This window comes from Acinonyx jubatus, chromosome D2, assembly GCF_027475565.1.
Source record: "Acinonyx jubatus isolate Ajub_Pintada_27869175 chromosome D2, VMU_Ajub_asm_v1.0, whole genome shotgun sequence".
Lineage (NCBI taxonomy): Eukaryota > Metazoa > Chordata > Mammalia > Carnivora > Felidae > Acinonyx > Acinonyx jubatus.
The window spans coordinates 61776022-61797313 of NC_069393.1; the positions used below are offsets into that span (position 1 = coordinate 61776022).

Below are 21292 nucleotides of genomic sequence, written 5' to 3' on the forward strand. Positions count from 1 at the left end.
TTGAGGTTCTGTGTTTGCTAACTCTTGAGCATTCCTTTCCTCTGTGGGCAAGTTTATCTATTAGAAAGTTCTCTCATATTTTATAAACTTTCACGTTTTTCTATCTTGTTAGTTTTTTTATACTCACGTGATCTCCTCAGAAGGCCCACTTTTTGGTTTCCCCTCCCCTGCCCTTCCTAAGTCATCTCCTGGTTAACCAGCCATAGTTTTTATAGCACTTCTTGGATAGAGAGGTGAAAAGTGTTTTTTTTAAGTTTATTTATTTTGATAGAGCCTGCACATGAGTGGGGGGGGGGGAGAGAGAGAGAGAGAGAGAGAGAGAGAGTCCAAAGCAGGTTCCACACCATCAGCACAGAGCCTGATGTGGGGCTCGAACTCATGAACGATGAAGTCATGACCTGAGCTGAAATCAAGAGTTGGACACTTAACCAACTGAGCCACCCAGGCACCCCCAAAATTGGTCTTGAATCACATCACCATCTGTATTAATTTCCTGTGGCTGCTATAAAAAATTGCTGCAAATTAGGGGGCCAAAAACCCAGAAATTAGTTCTCTAACAGTTCTGGAGGCTAGAGTCCAAGATCAAAGTGGTAACAGGGTAGCACTCCTTCTAGTGCACTGGGAAAGAATTCCTTCTATGCATATTACATCTTCTAGGGGCTCCAGGTGTTCCCTGGCATGTGGCCACATAACTCCAGTCTTTGCCCTTTCTTCACGTGGCCTCCTCCTCTCTGCATGTTTCTCTTACAAGGATGCATGTCATGGCACTTAGGGCCTACCTTGATAATCTGGGATGTTTTCATCTCAAGATCTTTAATTTGCTTATGTCTGCAAAGGTCCAGATAAGGTCACATGCACAGGTTACAGGGACTAGAACATGCTCATGTCCCATGGGGGAGTCACTATTCAATACAGTATGCCATCTTATGTAGTGTCTATTTCAATGGTCCTTAAGGTTTAGGAACTGTGAATCACTTCAAAAATATGATAAAATATATGTAATTTCTCCATAATAAATACACATGTTCCAGTAAATGCTTATTTTTATTTAAAATTTCTGGAGATTCAAACTTTACTATGACCACGAAAACCCATACATGTATTCTAGTTTGAGACACTTAGTGTATATCTTTGAATGGTGACATCCAAAATTGGCTGCCTTTTTCTTTGTGATCTAGTTAATGTAGATTAGGCCTGGATATTGCCTCTTTCATTCTTGATAATATATAGAATTCTTAATTAATGTGTTGTAAGATCATCTCAAGTACTTTTGGTTTCTCTGAAGTATTTACTTACATTAATCACATTGTGTATGAAAACTCTTAAGATGCCACATTATTATTATTTTTTTATTATTATTGTTATTATTATTATTATTTAACCTGAACTGCATCAAGCATCATTTTCTTTATTCAATACTTATGTAGTTGCCAGGGAAGGACCTGACATATCTTTCTGTTACTTCACATTATTAGATTCAGCCTTTCCCTTCAGTCTGTCAAGACCTTTTTGGGTCCTGATTCTGCCATCAAGCATATTGACTGTTTCTTCCAGCTTTGTGTCATCAGAAAATGTGATTTCCAATGATGACCATTATTTTCATGTCTTCAAGTCATTAATAAAAATGATGGACAAGAAAGAGCAGACAGCAGAACCTTGCAGCTGACTACTCATGCCCTCCCCCCTCTTCGATTTTAATGCCTTAATTAGGTACTGTTCAGTCACATAATTTTACTGTCAGATGCCTTGCTGATACCCAGGTAAATTGTGTGCCTCATATTTCCCTCTTCTGTCTGTCCAGTAATCCTTCCATGGAAAGGAATGGCATTAATCAGACATGATGTATTTTATGATCCATGAAATAACTTTAAGCTATTTGGAGTTGGTGGAAGTGTTTGGTTTAGCATCACTATTATTCTTCTACTCAGAGTATTCCAATCAGGGAAGACTAGAGGAGGTGATATTTGAATATGAAAAGATTTAGAAAGGTTGGATAGAGACAGAAGAAGACATTCATCAAGGTCTTCTCCCAGTGGTTTTTGTTTGTTTGTTTCTCCTGACAGTCTTTCAGTTTAACTCTTCTCTCTTCAAATAAGTAGAAACTTTTAAGACATAACTGCTTTGGGGGCGCCTGGGTGGCACAGTCGGTTAAGCGTCCGACTTCAGCCAGGTCACGATCTCGCGGTCCGTGAGTTCGAGCCCCGCGTCAGGCTCTGGGCTGATGGCTCAGAGCCTGGAAACTGTTTCAGATTCTGTGTCTCCCTCGCTCTCTGCCCCTCCCCCGTTCATGCTCTGTCTCTCTCTGTCCCAAAAATAAATAAATAAACGTTGAAAAAAAAAAGACATAACTGCTTTGTTAGAGATTTTAAATGGACTGACTAGTGAACTCTCCATGAAATGAATCAGGATTAGAAGGTGAAAGTACCTCAATGGTGACCTGGCATGGACGTATGGGATTTGGAGACCAATGAATACAGCAAAAGTGCAAGAGATCAGAGTAAGCCTAGGGGAGGGATGCTTACATTCACTCTGCTCCACACGGTATTGACCACACAACCCAAGATATTCTAGCCCCATGGCTTCTGCTACTCAGTGCTGAGCTAAGATTCTTATAAAGATCATACGTTTTTAGTTTTGTTCTTTTAGTATAGTTGGCACACAATGGTACATTAGTGTCAGGTGTACAATATAGTGATTCAGCATCTCCATACGTTATGCTACACTCACTATAAGTGCAACTACCACCTGTAACCATACAAAATGATTACAGTATCATCAACTGTATTTCCTATGCAGTGCCTGTTATCCCTATGACTTATTCACCTCAAAGTCTGTTTTTTTAATTTTATATGTTTTTATTTATTTATTTATTTATTTATTTATTTATTTATTTGTTTGTTTGTTTGTTTTGAGAGGGAGGGAAGGGGGAAGAGAGAGAGAGAGTGAGAAGGAGTCGGGGAGGGGTAGACAGAGAGGGGGAGAGAGAGAATCCCAAGCAGGCTCCTTACTGTCAGTGTAGAGTCTGACACAGGGCTTTAATTCACATATCACGAGATCACGACCGGAGCCAAAATCAAGAATCGGCCACTTAACCAACTGAGCCACCCAGGCACCCCAAAGTCTGTTTGATCTTTTAGACAAGACTATAAAAAGTTGTATTTAACTTTTAAATTGATAGAACATTAAAAGGCATTTCTCAAGGTGTAATATATAAGTTGTACGATCTACTAAACAGTCCTGTTTCTTCATCCATTTCACAATTTTAGTCAACTTCCACCCCTCGCAAAGCATCTTCATCCTTCAGAAAGAAGAAGGGACTGTCCCTTGAGGAGTAGTCTCTTAGGTGTCACCACAAGAACATATGACTGGAAGGAGATGAGAATCCGGGGCTGATAAAATGATTAAGTCTTGCTGAAATGGAATCCATCCAATGCCTTGAAAGACTTCAGTTGGTTTAGGTTCCCAGAGTGATTGGTCTCCTCTTTACAGCACTATGATAGATATCTTGCATTGTAATTATAAGACATGCCACCCAAGTAGAGTATGGGTGATCAGTCTTTTTTTCCATTTTTCTAGAAACCATTGGTCATTCATATGTATAGGGCCATCAACTACTGGGCTTTGAAAAGGTCAGTGTTGATTATCTAAGTCACATAGATGGTGTGTTTCTTTACTATACATAAATATGAGTTCCTTTTATGGGGCTACTGTGATTTTTCAGGGAAAGGAAAGGAGGGTGTTATTCATGTGAATTAAACAATAGGAATTTCAACTAAAGCACACTTAGATTCTGGCAGAATTTTGGAACTGGCAGCCACACTTCAGATTAGCTAATTTGCCCCCATTCCCACCATACACATACACATTTACTTTACAGATGAGGAAACTGAGTCCCTGTCAGTAGACATCAGTAGATAAAATACCTGTGCTTGCATTAAGGAGAAACAAGAAGGCTACATGTCAAAATATCAACAACAGTTCTACCTGTTGAGTGTAAGATTTTGAACTATTGGGTGATTTTTTTGTTTCTTCATATCTTTCTGTGTAAGGTTTTGAACTATTGGGTGATGTTTTTCTTCATATCTTTCTGTGTTCTCATTGCTTACTATAAAGTACATATATTACTTTTGCAATTAAAAAATGGTTAGTTTTAAACCCACTATGAATACCATGCCAGTTGGCTAGAGTTGTGTAAATGGTGGACTTTCTCCTTGGTGACCTTCCAAGACCTCAATTTGGAAGAACCTGTTGAGTCCAGGCCGCAATTTAGTCCTCTCTCCCTCCAGTCTTTGTGTATTAGTGACTGACTAGTGGGACCTCTCTGTTTGTCTCTCCCCTGCCTCCCCTAAACACTTAGAGTTTTTGGCCACTTCAGCCTCCGTTCTGAATGGCAGTTGGTGAAAGTGGACTACAAATCTATCTTCAGCCGACGCTGCACCAAGGAAGACTATCAGACCTGGCACCTGCTCAATCAGGTATACCATGTGGTAGGGGCATACTGGCTTCTAGGAAAAGGAACTACCACAAGGCCTATTTGGTCATCTCTGGGCCTTCCTATTTGGAGGAAGAAGGTAGTGGGGCATCTGAAGATAGTGATGGATTTGGGGGAAGGGTTGGAGTCCACACACACAGGTCAAGCATGCAAAGATGGTATTTAAGGACCATTTTTCACCCTGTGATCCTGATCAACCCATTGAGATGATTGAATAGTCGAGGGGTGAGGGAGGCAAGTATTACCTCGGGCCTTTGCTCTATCTGTGGAGAAATAAACCCAGACAGCCAGGAGGACTTTCAGTGGTTTCATCATCTCACCTGTTAGTGGGGAGGGTGAGAATATTTGTCAGGCCAGCCTGCAGTGAGATCCCCAAGAGCCCTGGAAACAGGGCCACAGATAAAGGGTGAGGGATTGGGGTGAGTGCCTCTAGATATTTGTTGCTTTGCAGCATAGGTAAGACTTCTGCATTCTTCAGAACCATTGCAATCATGTGATTTATACCAGTTTCTCTGCTTTTCTTTGCCCTTGACTGGAAATAAGGACTTGGGCATGATTATTTATCATAGAGAGAGAACTTTTCAGGCCAACTTCAGTTTTACTCTGAAGATGATATGAAAAATATGCCAGAATTTGATTCTTTTCCACCACAATTTCTGTTGAAGTCATTTGGGCAATTTGTAAGTCTGTGACAATGACTTGGAATTTTTGCCTTCTCTCCAGAGGTGGAAGAGAAACAAGATGAAATAGACATCATTGGCTAAGTTGGGTGGGAGGTAGTGATGAGCCAGCACCTCCTCCATGGTGTTCCTCTTGTGTCGTAGTAAAAGACTGGCCCTTTTTCCCTTGAGACGCCTGAATGGTTACTAGGGATGAGATTGGTAGACAGAGTGACCAAAAGAGAATGGAAAGGCCAGTGCTTCCTATAGAGAAGCTGGTTTATTTCACCTTCTTTGTGTTTTTCTTCCTTTCTCACCATGGACTTTCTTTCTAAGGGGGAGCCTTGCGTCATGGGAGAAAGAAAAATATTCAAGAAACGCAAGCCAGGAGCTCAGTGTGCCCTGGGTCGAGATTCCTCAGGGACAGTGGTTTCAGAGCCCTGTGTCTGTGCTGACTGGGACTTTGAATGGTGAGTCCCATGGCATCTCATTGTCAGTTTCAACCAGACATTTACTTGTTGGGGGGTGAGGATGAAGATCGAGCTGGGGAAAGGGGAGTCATGACCCACAGGTGGGAGGTGTGTTTGCTGGCCTATGGGCCTGACTGTTTCAGTTCCTGGGCCCGAGGGTAACCCTGTACCCCTGGAAGGAGGACAGGAGGAGATATTTTCACAGGGGAGGTCACTGTTCTGTCAGAGAAATATGTCTGAGGAAACTTGTCATCTTCAGTTAGCATCCCTGGGCAAGTACCAGAGAGGTTGGTCTGAGCAGTGACAAAGCTCAGAGAGCTACCACCTTGGACAGCTACCTCCAGATCCATTAGCTCAAACTGTGATTTTCCATGTGTACTCTCTCCTTTCATCATTTTTTTTCTCCCTCTAATGACAACCACAAAGAACAACTTTAAGTCTCACCTATTAGCCAATAATTCACAAATTTCCAATGTATACCTCTTCTCTGGCCTCACTGTCCTCTAGGATGGGACATGTGTGTCCATGTACATATTCAGCCTCTATCTCCCCTTGAATTGCTAGTAGGGATTTCAGACCCAATGTGGCCAAAGTGGAGCTCTTCCTGAATCTTCTACTTTAGAAAGCAATTTTTTCAGCTCTTCTTGAACCCCTCTTCCCAGACCAGTTTTTCCAAACTCAATAAAAAATATAGTTGCTTAAGTCAAAATCTCAGGAGAGCTTGATTTTCCCTTCCCCTTCCACTTCCCCTAAGGCCCAGGCCACCTGCAAGTCCTTGTGAGTCTTCACCTCCAGAACACGTTCTAACCCAAAGTACCTCTGCCCATGTTGACCACAACTTGGATCACTCCCACAATCTACAAACTCTCTCTGCCTCCACCCTTGTTGCCCTAAAACCTATCCTCCTGACAGCAACCAAAATGAGATTGTGAAAACTCAAATCATATATTACTATTCCTATGCTTAAAACACTCCAGTAGCTTCCTCTCTCCCACAAAATACAATGCAGTCTTCCTTCCTTGGCTTGTTCTACTCTACACGATTTGGCCTGCTACCATTGTGCCCTAATTTCCTACCATTCTGCCCTCATTCCCTGTTTTGCAGCCACACTACCGTCTCCTTTCTGTACCTTAATTAATCTAGGCTTATGCCTATCAAAGACAATAGCAAGTGCAGAATTTCTTCCAAATCTCAGCATGGCTGGAACCTCTGGATGAGTCATATCTCAGCAAAAACATCAGCTTTTCAGAAATGCTTTCTGAGGCCACCTGATCTCTCCTACACCCTGACACTCTGACACCCTAGTTCATTGTCTTAGTATTAGTCACCACATGGAGTCATCATGTTTTCTGATTGCTTTATTATTGTCTGTCTTTCCCCAGTAGACTACAAGTGCTATGAGGGCAGGAATTTTAGACTTTCTTCAGTGCCTATCCCATAGTAAGAATTAAGTGGTTGCACCATATTCCCTGAACATTGTCCCTTTTCGGAGAGTCAAAAAAGTATCTCAATTCTGGGGATGGGGGATCCTGCTAGTGATCCCACACTGATCCCTATTAGATGAATTCCTCCTTCTCAGGACAGTCAAAAGGTGAAGTTCAATTTAGATATTTTCATAACCCATTCCAGGTTAAAAGACAAAGCTAAGGGCTCAGGCATCACCCTCTAAACTTGGCAGGACAGCAGCAGAGTTGCATTTGGGCTTTTCTAGTGTCGAATAACAGAAGTACATCCATATGGATGCAGAACAGTTGCCCCTCCCCAGCAACCTCATTCAGCCTCATTTCATCCTTTTCCTGAAGCTTGCTTTGTGCTGGAACCCATGTTTTGTTCCCCCCTTTCTGCTAGCATTATCACTGGTAACTGCAAACCAGCTAGATGGCTATGACTGCTCCCTAGCTACTCTGCATCCCTGAACACATGCCTTGGAAAGCTTGACCTCAGGGAGAATCATTAAAATGGGATATGCTGAATGGAATTTAATTTGAATGTCAGGGTCCTACCTGTGGCACTTCTGACCCTTTGGAAACAGAGGATATTTTCACACTTGGGAAGAATAATTTTCAATTATTAACCACAACCCAGAAAAATTGTCATAGATCCCTCAGGATTATGCTGCGTGACATATTGATGTCAGCTTGAATTTCTGAATATGAATTTCAGTCTTCCTTGGGTCCCTCTGAAGACTGACTCCATGGAGGCACACTGCCCTTGCATGTCATACTATTCTCTCCTGTGTCTCTCTGAACTGTAATAGACCCTTGTCTGCTATTGGGAAACCTCACAATGGAGAAAGAAGAAGAATTATAGCATAAATATTTTTCTTTCAGTAATTCCACTAACATTTACTAGTCTGGAAACAAAAATCTCAGCTCTGATATTCACAGATTTTGACCTTGGGAAATTTTCTTAATCTCTATGATTTAACCTTCTCAGCAGTAAAATACAGATAATATAACATGTATCTCATTGGTTGCTAGAGAGGAATAAATGAATTAATCTACATCATTAATGTAGGTAAGGCATTCATCCTAGTGGTGTAGGCATCCATATGGTAGCTATTGCTGCTGCTGCTGTTAATCTTGTACCCCACAGTTAAGTAGTCCCCATGGTATTTTTAGCAAGTAAACCAGAGCTTATACATCCAAATGAGCCCTGTCTACAAAGTCATACCTTTGGGTGTTTTTCATTCATTTATTGTAGGTGGTACTGCTTAAAATATTTCTGAGCCTTTCTTTGGGAACTGCTATCAGAATCCATCTGTAAGTGACGCAGTGCAAAAAAAAAAAAAAAAGAAATTAAAAAGAAAAAAGCCTTTGCAAGGTGTCCTTTGGTTCTCACACTTGAATTTACAGAGGTACCATCCGGACCCAATGCTCTGTAACATCAGCATTGTTACTATGACTTTTTAATGAGACGAAAACGAGCATGTGGAACGTAAGCTACTTGACTAAGGTCACATAACAGAGAAATTTGGAGCTCAAATACAAGTCTAGCTAAATCCTATGTTCTTCTCTGTTTCATGCTATTTCTCAAGAAATCAAACAAGTCTTATTAGATTCACTTTATGTTTCGAAAGAAACAGGTCCTCAAGTTTAGTTATTCTAAAATTAAAACATCCTCAAATAACCTGGGTGAACTGCTGTTGATATGTTTTTATTTAGAATGTTCCGTTAACTCTAACAAAATTCCAGATGATGTAGTTTTGACCATTGGTACTCGAATTGTAATAGGTGTATGGTGTTCAAGAGGACCGTATAGAATTTTGGGGAGTATGGTATTTGAAGCATTATGTGATTATATTTTACAGCCAATTGTATCTCATATTAGAAATAATACAGAAGACAGTATGGATGTTCCTCAAATAATTAAAAATAGAGTTACCAAATGATTGAGTGATTGAGTAATTTCACTACTGGGTAATTTACCTGAAGAAAACAGAAACACTAATTTGAAAATACATATGCACTCCTATATTTATTGCAGCATTATTTTATTTTATTTTATTTTATTTTATTTTTATAATTTTTGTAATGTTTATTTTTGAGAGGGAGGGAGGAAGGGGGGCAGGACAGAGAAAGGGGGACAGAGGACACATAGCAGACTCTATGCTAATAGCAGATAGCCCGATGCAGGGCTCGAACTTGCAAACTGTGATATCGTGATCTGAGCCAAAGTCGGGCACTTAACTGATGGAGCCACCCAGGTGCCCCAATTGCAGCATTTTAAATAGCCAAGATATGGAAGCAACGCAAATGTGTCCATTTATAGTTGAATGGATAAAGATGTGGTGTGTGTGTGTGTGTGTGTGTGTGCGTGTGCGTGCACACACACACACACACAGTTGAATATTACTCAACCATAAAAAAGGATGAAATCTTGTCTTTTACAACAACATGGATGACCTAGAGGGTGTAATGCTAATTTAAATAAGTGAGTCAGAGAAAGACAAATACCATATGATTTCACTAATTTGTAGAATTTAAAAAAGAAAGCAAAGAAACAAACACAAAAAATAACAGATTCTTAAATACAGAGAAAATAAGAGGGAAGCTGGGTGGTGAGGGGGATGAGTAAAATAGATAAAGGGAATTAAGAGCACATGTATCTTGATAAGTACTGAGAAATATGTGGAATTGTTGAATCATTTTATTGTACACCTAAAATTTATATAACAAAGAAAGCTGATTATACTTGAATAATAATAATTTAAAAACGAACCACTTGAGTCAGAGATAGGATAAGCAAACAAATACCCAGGACTTGAGGCTGGGTTAGTGGTCAGAATCTGAGAACAAAAGCAAAAAAAAAATCGTGTGGCCTAAAAATATTTTTGCACTACTTTTGAGTAGAGAAGAAAGTTTCATTTCTGAAATTTCTGTTGTTTTTCTACAATATTTTATATAAACAACTACTGAGTATTTAAAATTGTTTTAAGTGATCTTCAGTAAGCATAGGTATTGGTTTAAAAATATTTTTTTTTCCATCAAATACAGTTTGTTTGTCTTCAGTGCTGGAAATCAGTGCATGGCAGGAGTTTCATAGCCCTATCTGCTTCTCAATGGTCCTTCCTACCAGGAAGCGTTATTAGCTAAAGAATCTGAAAAGCTCAGCTCAGTTAGTATAAGTAATTATTATGTGCATTCTACCTAGTTGTTTGCCTAAGCCAAATCAGGTCATGTTCATCTGATTGGTTCAAGCAACTTTTAAGTGTCAGAGACAGCAGGGAGAGGGTATAACCTAGTTTTAATCAGATTAGTGTGTGTGGGGAGGGGGGGGTTGTTTATGGGCTGGGGAGGATGCATTAAACGTCTTGATTTTGGTTGAAAAGTTTAGGAGTATAGCCTAGATCCACAAAGGGAGAGTATTTTCAACCTATATCTTTTCTTTGTTTGAAGAGGGAAGCTTTTACAGATTCTCAGAAGCATTTATTTGTAGAATAATATTCACCCTTTCCTCAGGAGCGCATGTCAGTATTAAGCATGAATTTTGCATAAATATTGATGTTTCTACTTAGTTAGCCTCATGCTTATTCTAGAGAGCCACTTCCATTGTGGCACTGGTGAAGGGCCAGGCATGAATCATCCCTGTGAATTAAGTTTGTCAAGGGCTAGTGAGTAGTCAGAAAAGGGAGTATAAGGGCCTTTTTTGAAGTCAAATGAGGCTTCTAGGAAGGAGTGGCCCTCTGAGATGCAAGTACCTTTGTTCAAGGAGAACCAGGTTGAACCAGAAATTATGTTTAGTCATTCTCTTTTCTTATTCATCCAACCACTTACTCAGCAATACCTTTTGCTGAGCACCTACTACTCACTAAGTCCTTTAGATGGATTATCTTACTTTTCTCAACTAGCTTCTGGAAGGAGAGTCTGTTACTGTAGGCGTTTGATAGATGAAGAAATGGATACACAGAGAGGTTAAGTAACTCATTCAAAATGATAATATTCTGACCTGAGAGTTCTAAGTCTGGGTGTGTTTTAGTGCTTCCTTCCATGTGCAGTATGGTTCCACATCTATAGAGGGAGTTTATCAAGTGGTAACATAGAGGGGAAGAGAGATGGGGATGCCGCAGTGCATAAGTGCAGGGGTGTCTGAAATCTATCCAACCATTAGTATTCTGCATTTAGAGTACAATCAAGTATATTTTTCTATAGACTAGCATTGTAGAAAAAGCAAAGGTGTAAACTAGAGTTTTGAACTGAAAGAAGGCATAATAGCAAATAATAAGGAACATAACTAGGGGCTGAATTTTATAATCCAGACCTATATTATCCAATATAGTAGTCACTAGTCACATGTGGTTATTTGCATTAAAATGAAATTAAATTACACATTCCGTTCTTCAATTGTACTAGCCATATTCTGGGTGTTCATAGTCACATGTGGCTAGTGGCTACCATATTGGATAGCATAGTTGTAAAACAGCAAGGTCTTTCAGACAGCCCTGGTCCTTCCTACCTGCAAGTGCCAGAAATGATCAGAGCAAGGAGTGTTGAGGACTGGAGTAATGACAGAAGGCTTACTGTGGAAGGTTGTGATGGAGCTGTGTAGACTTGCTGCCAAGCACAAGGGAAAAGGGCAGCACTTCAGAGAATGCAGTTGTGTGAAAAGGTTGTTAGAGGGCATGAGGCTTGATAAAGAGAAATACTTGACGGATGCTTGTTGGGTTTTTCATACAATTTCTGAAAGAGTTTGGATGTAATCACCTTTCTTTTTGCCTGTATTTAGGCTTATGCCTTAGCAAAATGTTAATGATGTTAATTATTATTCCATCGTTTTTGTTGCAGTTGCTTCTGTTTGTTGAGTGTTCACTCTGCATCTGCCAAAGCCTTCTATCTGCCCATTTCAAACCAGCATGTGATCCTGTCTCATTAAGTGGGACAGAGACATCCGGGGAGTACTATTCCTGGAATCTCAACCGCCAAATGGGAGAATGGAGGGCCTGGGGGTCACTGAGGCCGTGATAGGGCTCTGCATGGTCTGAGAGTAGAAAAGCCCCAGCAACTGGGCCAACAGAAAGCCTGACTTCTGGGCTGGCTCCCAGAGTCTCAGAATGTCATTCCTGGGGACCAGGGGGCTCTCTCTTATGATGATTAAATGGGTGCTTCATTTACTAAATCTGAGCCATGGATCAGGAGTCCCAAGTATCACTTCCATCTGCCATTTCCAGCTGTGTACAGTCTTGAACAAGTCACTTCTCTTTTGTTTCTCCCTTTCAACCTACCAGTTGAGAGGATTAGACCCAAGGAATACAAGTGTCACTGACACGCGGAAGCTTTGTGATTTCTGAAGCTTGTCTCTTCCCTCTTTAGATGGTCTAAGGCTTCTCCCTGAATGGGATTTGGAGGACATACGTCTCCTGGAAATGGAGAAGTTTCCTCCTAAACTTTTAGAAGTCCTAAACCCTTTTATAGTTAAGAAAGATGCAGAGGTGACTTATTTCTGGAAGGAAACTGCTGGTGTGTTTGCAGAAGCTGTGGCAGCATACTTCCCTGAGGCAAATCAGACTTTCTGGTACATTCTCTCCAAATGTCACAATTCAACAGAAAAACACCTCTTCCCCAGGAAGTTGGAGCAGCAGCTGGAACTGCTTGTTTTTTTGGTTTTGGTTTTTGTTTTTTTTTTTTTTTGTTTTTGTTTTGTTTTTTTTGAAATCATGCAAACTCCAGAGCTGGGGGGTAGGTTGGGCAGAATGAGATTTTAATATACATTTAACAGAAGTTAATGAAGGAGTCCACAGCTTGGAGGCAGCCAGTGATGTTTCCATTAATGTTATTAAATATTAATGAGGTGCTTTTTCTCTTTGGGGCAAAACAGCATGCCTGACGCACCTTTTTTAATTACTGAATTGCTAACAGGTAGCAGAGCTGAACAGAACTGCTAAAGATGGTTAAAGATTTAGGAAAGAGCATTAAGACATTCCTTTCCTTCCCAAAGCTATTAAGGAGAGCACCCTTCCTGCAGAGATTACTAATATTTCGTAGGGTTGGCAGGACATTCAGTAGATTTAGTTTATCCAGCAGTTGGAGAATTGTCTAGAAGCATTGCAGACACACCACAGCCCAAATGTTTCTAATGATAAGCAATGCTTAGAAATCAGATATTCTGGAGGTGCCTGGGTGGCTCAGTTGGTTAAGTGTCCAAGTTCGACTCAGGTCATGATCTCATGGTTTGTGGGTTCCAGCCCCATGTCAGGCTCTGTGCTGACAGTTCAGAGCCTGGAGCCTGCTTTGGATTCTGTGTCTCCTTCTCTCTCTGCCCTGGCCCCACTCATGCTCTCTGTCTCTCTGTCTCTCTGTCTCTTTGTCTCTCTCTTTGTCTCGCTCAAAAATGAATAAACATAAAAAAATTTTTTTAAATAAATCAGATATTCAGTGCTGTGCTGGTAAATATTTAACTACTGGCTCTCTTGAAACAGATAAATAAATAAGCCCTCATTTGTAGCATTTGCTGATTGCTTTAAATATCCCCAAATGTGGCCAATTTCAAGCTACCAGCATGACGCCAGTGAATATAGAATTGAGAAGAGATGTACAGAAGCACATTATGTAGTATTTTTGCCATACAGGTACATAGATGCAAATGACCTCAGGAGCACAGGTAAAATAATAATACCTAACATTTTATATATAACAATATATTATTATTATTATTATTATTATTATTATAAGAAATGCAGCAAAATATAAGGGGTCTCTGTGCCTTATGTATTTATTTTTAAAATATATTTATTTAATTGAAATTTGATATAACTTATTTTTTGATATTGGCTGTGTTTAACAACCATTAATTAGCTGGCAAAATTCCTGAAATTTTAAGTCTGTTCCCACTGGTGGTTACCAACTGTCATAATACTGAGTCTGCATTGAACGTGCGGGCTGGGAGATCTCTAATCATTGATCAGGAGTCATGGCAAAAGATTTGTTTGACAAACACGTCCCTTGCTCCTTATTTTCTTCCATTTTCATTTAAACATGGCCATATCAAAGCTGGTCTTGAGTCCACCTTTCTGGCTTAGGCATCTGTCGAGCACTTGGGATGTTTTCTGTGGTCCACACTGGAAGGTGAACTATGGGTTCACATCTCCCTGCAGAGATAGACCCAATGTAATGGAATAATAAGTGTGATTACTTTTAAAACATAATTGGAGTATTCATTCACCCAGTAAATATTCAACACCGACAATGTCCTAAGTACTGCTCTGAACTATTATATTGCCAAACAAAACCAACAGAGATCTCTGTATCTTCAATGTTTCCAACATGCTGTGGTCACAAAGATTCTGTCTGGGGATCAGCGAAGGCCTCCTCTGATTAGATACTGAAGAAGAATACTAAGCAAACTACCAAACACAGACAACGTTGAGTGCTTCAAGCCCAGGGAATAACATATGCAGAGACAAAGGGTTGAAAATTTGGCCTGGACTGTTCAGGTATGAGTTTGGTGTAGAGGAATATGGTGAGGAAGTAAGGTGATGTGGAACTGGAGAACAATTTCTATAATCTCCTCCATCAGTCGGTGCTTCCTAACTGTACTGCTTCATACTGTATTTTCATGTTCTGCCTCATGCTGTATTATTCTGTTCTTTGGTTGGATTTGAGGCATGTTAGGTCTCTTTCTCCAAAGACTAAAAGTCCTTGTAGGCAAGGATTGTAATACTTCTTCCTGAGGACAGTGCACATATTGAGTCATAAATAAATCTAGAGTTAAACTTGTATTCCTACCTCCCTTTCATTCCTACCCTAGTCACAGACCGTTTGCCTCTATTTTCATTGGACTTTAATTAAATCTTGGCTCAAAGAACATGGGAACAGAAAAAGAAAGGAGGGGTAGGTCTGGAGAGAGTGACTTTCCTTGCTGTTTTATGTTTTATTAACACTCAGTGGATCAATATTCAAATGTCCAGATTGTTCTGCCCAGTCTGTGGGTTTCAGGAAACCCTTGGGTGCTTAACTTAGAAGCATGAATTCTCCTGCCAAGTGAAGACACCCTCAATGACCTCTGGTTGGTTTCAAGAGCAATAATACTTATTTTATTGCTCTTTTTCTACCCTGACATTTATGCACCTGGGAGCCTTATGAAACTCCAAGAAGTAAGGAAACACCAGTCACATTTCAGATGGGGGCCCTCCTCTCTACACACTGGTCTTTTACTTCATTTTGGAATGGGAGGAATGCAGGAGGGAATCATACCTGATTTTCTTTCTTTATTTTATTACAGCTAGGCTTTTATGAAAATGTGGAAAAGAACCACAATTTGTTGTTGTTTGTAGGGAAACAGGAGACCTGTGTTATATGTATTGGGGACAAATTGAATGACAATTTGTATATATGTGGATGCAAATATATATATATAATATTTATATACATATATATACATATATATACAATATATATATATGTGTATATATATATATATATACATATATATATATATATATATATATATATATATATATTCCTTGGGAAGGAATTTGTAGGAAAAATTAAAATAAAATCTATGAAATTAATTTTGGAATAACACCTGTGGAATTTTATCCAGAAATGAATCTTGACCTTTAAAATCATCCTCTTGCTTATCACCTTCTTATGTCAGTAATTCCACTGTGATCCAGAATGTGCTTTTCAGCTCATAGCATCCCTGACACCCAACCCCAGCCAGTGTACCTGCTACATGATGTATATCCATACCTCTTTTTAACCTGGAATATTTGTTTGATAATGCATTACTTCTTCTGTGCACTGGATTTCCAATGATTTGAGATTATTTCTAACTCTAAAACTTCATATGAATATTTACTGTCACTGGGAATATTTGAAAGAATGTAATGCAGCTTTTTGCAAGACCGTAGAGATGTATTTGTGTTTGTGTGTGTCTGTGGGTGTTTTGGCATTTGTGCATCTGTACTAGTGTGCAATATTCATTTTCTGGACAGTGACTATGGCTATGAGAGACACGGAGAGAGCCAGTGTGTCCCAGCTTTCTGGTACAACCCAGCATCCCCATCAAAGGACTGCAGCCTTGGTCAAAGCTACCTTAACAGCACTGGGTAAGTAAAACACCTGAAGGAACTCTATTCACTAGTCTCCTGTTTCCCTAGATTGGGATCAAAGGTAGCATTTCTTCTGAAGCAAGAGAGAGTATGGATAGTTTGTTTATAGGTGGCTTCTGAGGAAAGCTGAGGCTTTACTTTAGCTGAGAGTAGCTTTAGGGGGAACATCAGAAATCTACCAGATTTCAATACTTTTTTCCATTTGCCTCTGACAGACCATAGCTATTGTTTCAGTTGGGTCTTCTTTGCCGGAAAGAGATGCCACCTTATTTTTTGAGCCCCTAAGGAAATAAATGAACACAAGTGGTATGCAGATATTACAGTGCTCTCTAGTGATAGACAAACAGAAGCTCTCCTAGACTGTGATGCTGGCAACTTAAAATGAAAATTTACAGGTCCCATTCTAGAACCTCCTGGAATAAGAAGGTCAAGGCATACTTTGTCTAATTGCCACACTATGTGTGTGTTTCTCTCTTTGCTCACTTATAGTTACTCAGATTTGTGGGGAAAAAAATATTTCCTTGAAGACTTACCTTCCCGTCTTTTGCTACCTCCATGGTGCAGAATGGATTTGGCAAGTGGATTGGGGGTCTAAGATAGCACTTTTCCAATTTTAATGTGTTGTAGATCGCCTGGTGATCTTGTTAAAATGCAGCTTGTGATTTGGTAGATGTAGGGTGGGGCTGAAATTCTTCATTTCTAAGAAGTTCCCGGGCATCATTGCCATTACTGGTCCTAGGGCTTTGAGTAGCGGAGGACTAAGGTGTTCTGGACTCCAGTCTCAACTCTTCCAATGGGTCCTCTACCATCTCACACAAGTTACTCACCACCTCAGTACTTTTACCTTCTCTGATTGTAAAATCCTGAAAAGGTACAATCTACCTAAGTGATGGGAGAAAATGATGGAAGAGATGTGTTGAGTGGTCTGAGCTACTGAAAGACAAGAACTTTTAGCTAAATACTTGGTTCTTAGGGAGCTGTTGCTGGGTCCTGAGCTGGGGCTTAAGCACTTTTGATGCAATTTTATTGTGGGTGTCTAGTTCAGGGATTTAAGCCATTCAAAATACAGATCCAGAAGCATGAACTTTCAGAGATATGGTAGAAGAGAACACAGTGCTCTCAAGTTTGAGGAAGAAGAATATGATAGGCACAAGTCATCAGCTGGGCCACCAAATCCCAAGCCAGAGCATACCTTGGATGGAACTGGAGGAGAATTACATCACAAAACCACATATGATCACGTGACATGTATATGTACACCCAATTTAAAGCAAGTTAGGTATACCAAAATCCCAGATAGCCAACCAAATAAATTAGGAAGCTGAAAAGGAAAGATAATTCAATTTTTTCCAAAAGATTTACTACAACTGTGTACACATACCTCTGTGTTGCTTAAATGTTGGCTTATATTATAGGTGGTCAACCAGCTGGCCAGTTGAGGTTGAAGAGAAAGAGTAGATGATATCAAGGTTGCATTAGGATATGGTACCCACCAAAATATCTGCCATAAGTAAAAATTAAATATCTTGTAAATGATTAAAAGTCAGCAAGAAAGTATAAATTGGTTACAAAAGTTTGATGATGTAGACTGGTGCTGACCAAAAGAATTATAATATGAGCCACATATATAATTTAAAATTTCCTAGTAGCTACATTAAAAATAATTTTAAATGAAAACTTAATTTTAATAAGATAATTTACTTAACCTAATATATCCAAAATAGTATCATTTTAACATGCAAGGCTAACCACATTTTAAGTGCACAGTAGGCACAGGTAGAAAGTGATTAGCATATTGGACAGCACATCTGAAGACCCATTATGAGCTCAGTTGGCAATTAAAAAAATATTATGTATCTACAAAGGGGTATATTGTAATTCTATCTGAGGCAGTAACTACACACAGCATTTGCTTAACATCCTCCTGAGATCTTTGGGTGGAGATAGGGTTGGTAGTTCAGCAGTGTTTGGGGGGTGACGGATGGAGAGAGGACTGGGGGAAATATCAGGTATAGTGGAGGATCAATATTATTCATAAAGAATTGTCTCTCATCTGCTTTCAATTGAAAGGCAATCAGAAGAAGGCAGCATGGATGGTTTGGTTAATTACTCCTGACATACAGGGTGAAAGAAGACATGATATAATGATGGTGGTGGTGGCACATTTATATTTTGTGGTTTTACCAGAATGTTGATTATATGCAGTCTTACAGATAGTGGAAATAATATTTTCCGTGCAGGTCAGGACTGTGGACAAGCTCTTGGCTTCATATGCTGGGATCACTGATGAAGTGAGATGACGTGGCATCACTATGTGAAAAGATGCTCTTGTCCTGAAAGGCCACCCTGCTTTGTGAGGAGTTTTCCCCATGCCCACTTCTTCTCTGAGCTGATTTTTCCTCAGCAGGATTTAACAGGCATTTCAAATTTGTGCTTTGGAATTGGCATTTGTGTTGAGTGGGAAGTGGAGTATTAGTAAGGAGAGAAAATGTGCTGTGAAAGAGCCCCGTGGCTTCAGAGCAAGGGCTATTAGGTATTAAAGGATGGAATGATGTCCTGCGGGTCGAGGGAAGACAGGAAGAGGCTTCCTGATGAATCAGAGTTAGAAGTCTGATCTTCTAGGTGATGGGCATTGAAGAAGGCATCTTTTGGGATGAGCACTGGGTGTTGTATGGAAACCAATTTGACAATAAATTTCATATATTAAAAAAAAAAGAAGTCTGATCTTCTAGATGCTTTTTGGTACAGAGAAAACTGGAAATGACCTTAGATAACTCCAAACAAGTCCCTTCCTCCCTCACAGAAAGGAGCACTTGCTTTTCTTACTTCCCTCGTCCAGTGGGTCAGCCTCCTTCCCTCTTGCATGTGAGTCACGCATTGATTTTTCTTGGCTAGTTTAGACACTGATCTGATCCGTGGCTCACCAGGTAGGATCAATAATAATGTTTAAAGAGCTGCTCTTCCTCAGATGGAGGGATAGCAGTTCCTCAGCATTTGTTTGGCTTCTTAAAGGGCTGTCTTCTTTGAGACTCAGTTTTTAGGAGCAGCTGTGCAAAACATCTCTCACTTTAGCTTTCTGGTATCCTTTTCTAACATGCACACACACACTCACCCCACACTGCCAACAGCTGTCAATACTCTTTAGGTACCGGAGAATTGTATCTAACAACTGCACGGACGGGCTGAGGGAGAAGTACACGGCCAAGGCCCAGATGTGTCCCGGAAAAGCCCCTCGAGGCCTGCATGTGGTGACAACCGACGGGCGCCTAGTAGCAGAGCAGGGGCATAATGCGACCTTCATCATTCTCATGGAGGAGGTAGGTGTTGTCCTGGGTCTCTGAGGTCATAACTCACTGCTCCCAGGGAGGGAAGAAAAGAAAGACGATGTATCCCCCCAGGTGCCTGTACCAGAGTCAATGGTCAGAAGACAGAAGGGATAAAAGAAGGCTTGGACATTTAGGGACCCTCTTACTTCCATCGCTTGGCACAGACCTGGGCTGCAGGAGACCCACTTGGCTCAGGGCAGATGCAGATCTGGATATGTTCTTTGAGATTCCCCTTTAGGGCCTGCTTTGTTGAAGGAATATTTATCACCATAAGACCATATGCTCTAAACTTTGCCAGAAGAAGGGAATTCGTATTTTTTCTGTTGCTCCCAGGAGCCTCTTTTGCTTTTTTCCTCATACTTAACCCCCCTGGTTAAAAAAAGCCCACAAGGCTTTCAAAGAGTCTTGAAAGTGAGTGTGAGTGTGGGGGAAGATTATTGCAATCTTTTAAACATATATGTATAAAGAAGGTCACATTAGTTGCTTTTCCATCAACTGGCTGCTCCATTATTTCACATTTTAGTGTCTTTTGCAATTAAGGCAGTAAAATCAGCCTGCATCCATTCATTCCAGGGTGGAAACAGCTCTGTCTTATGCTTCTTGCTCCCTACATGAACTACTTTATCCCTTTCCCAAACCAGAGAGCTTTTCAGGCACTCCTTGCTGAGGCGGTGGGGGAAAAAGCTTGCCTGATTTACAAAGACCTCTAAATGTGTATGCAAATTGCTCTGAGCTCTTCAGATCTTGGAAAGAGACCACAGCAGGCCAGGAGGGTTTTTTTGTTTTTTTGTTTTTTGTTTTCCCCAAATGTGAATACTTTAGAAACCTTTAAAGTCTGGGCCATACTGAACAGGATGGTGAAGGTTCCTTATCCTGGGTTGACAGATTCTTCAGCCTTCGCCCACACTGGGCACTTGAATTAAAGGACTTTAAGATTCAGAGGAGGTCACTATCATATTTCCACTAGGGAGTTTCCAGGACCAGCACTATAAAAACCTTCTCCTGAATGGATGTGAAGAGCCATGATCTTATCCATTTGAATTGCCTCTAGTTCATTTCCACTTCAATTTATATTCATAAACCCAAGGGTAGTTTACATTGTGCAGGGGGCAAGGGAGCACCTATCAATATTTCATTCACATCTGGGTTGCCATGGGGGAAGAGATGGAACATGAAACTGTGATCAATGCACCTTCACTGGACAGAAGGATTGGCTCATAATTCCAAAATGATGTATATCCTTTTTTTTAAATTTCATCAACTATGTTTGTAAACAGAGAGATCCAATTCTTCTTTTTCATCGAGGATCCTTGTTTTGTGGTCAGGTTCAATTGCATTTATCCAAAGCGCTGACCCAATATAGTGGGAGGAAGAACAAGGGAGGGTGAGCTTTAGTATCCGCTCTTAAGAAGCTGAGCATCGGCTTGGGGCTTTCGGATGACCTCACCCGAACTGATGGCATCATGCCTCTAGGTGTCTCCCAGGGGGCTCTTGGCCTTCCAAGAGGCAGAGGGATCTGTGAGCTGGGATGATTGGAAAAGGCTTCAGGGAAGAGGGGCTTAGGCAGGTTTAGGGAAACCCAAGGTCAGCAGAGCACGGATGTAATTTTAACTGGTATGTAGTATCCATGTGTAGCCTGGGAATAATCATCCTACCTCACAGAGTTATTTTGAAGGTGTGGTATAGACTATGTGTTAGGTGATAAACATAATGCTTGGAACATAATAATAAATATTAAAACATAGGAATAATTGTATATAGTTCTAGCATTGTAGTTGAGAGCATTAGTGTTGAAA

The 21292-nt window shown here is 40.3% G+C and overlaps 1 protein-coding gene across 2 annotated transcripts in view; it reads left to right on the forward strand.

The window, feature by feature from the left end:
• SORCS3 (sortilin related VPS10 domain containing receptor 3) overlaps positions 1-21292 on the forward strand; it is a 592870-nt gene that overhangs the window by 538810 nt on the left and 32768 nt on the right. For both annotated transcript variants that reach the window (XM_027063020.2, XM_027063019.2), the window contains exons 15-18: positions 4358-4475; positions 5488-5621; positions 16054-16167; positions 19316-19487. In XM_027063020.2, the coding sequence (XP_026918821.1) occupies positions 4358-4475; positions 5488-5621; positions 16054-16167; positions 19316-19487 (538 nt within the window). The remainder of the gene's footprint in view (positions 1-4357; positions 4476-5487; positions 5622-16053; positions 16168-19315; positions 19488-21292) is intronic.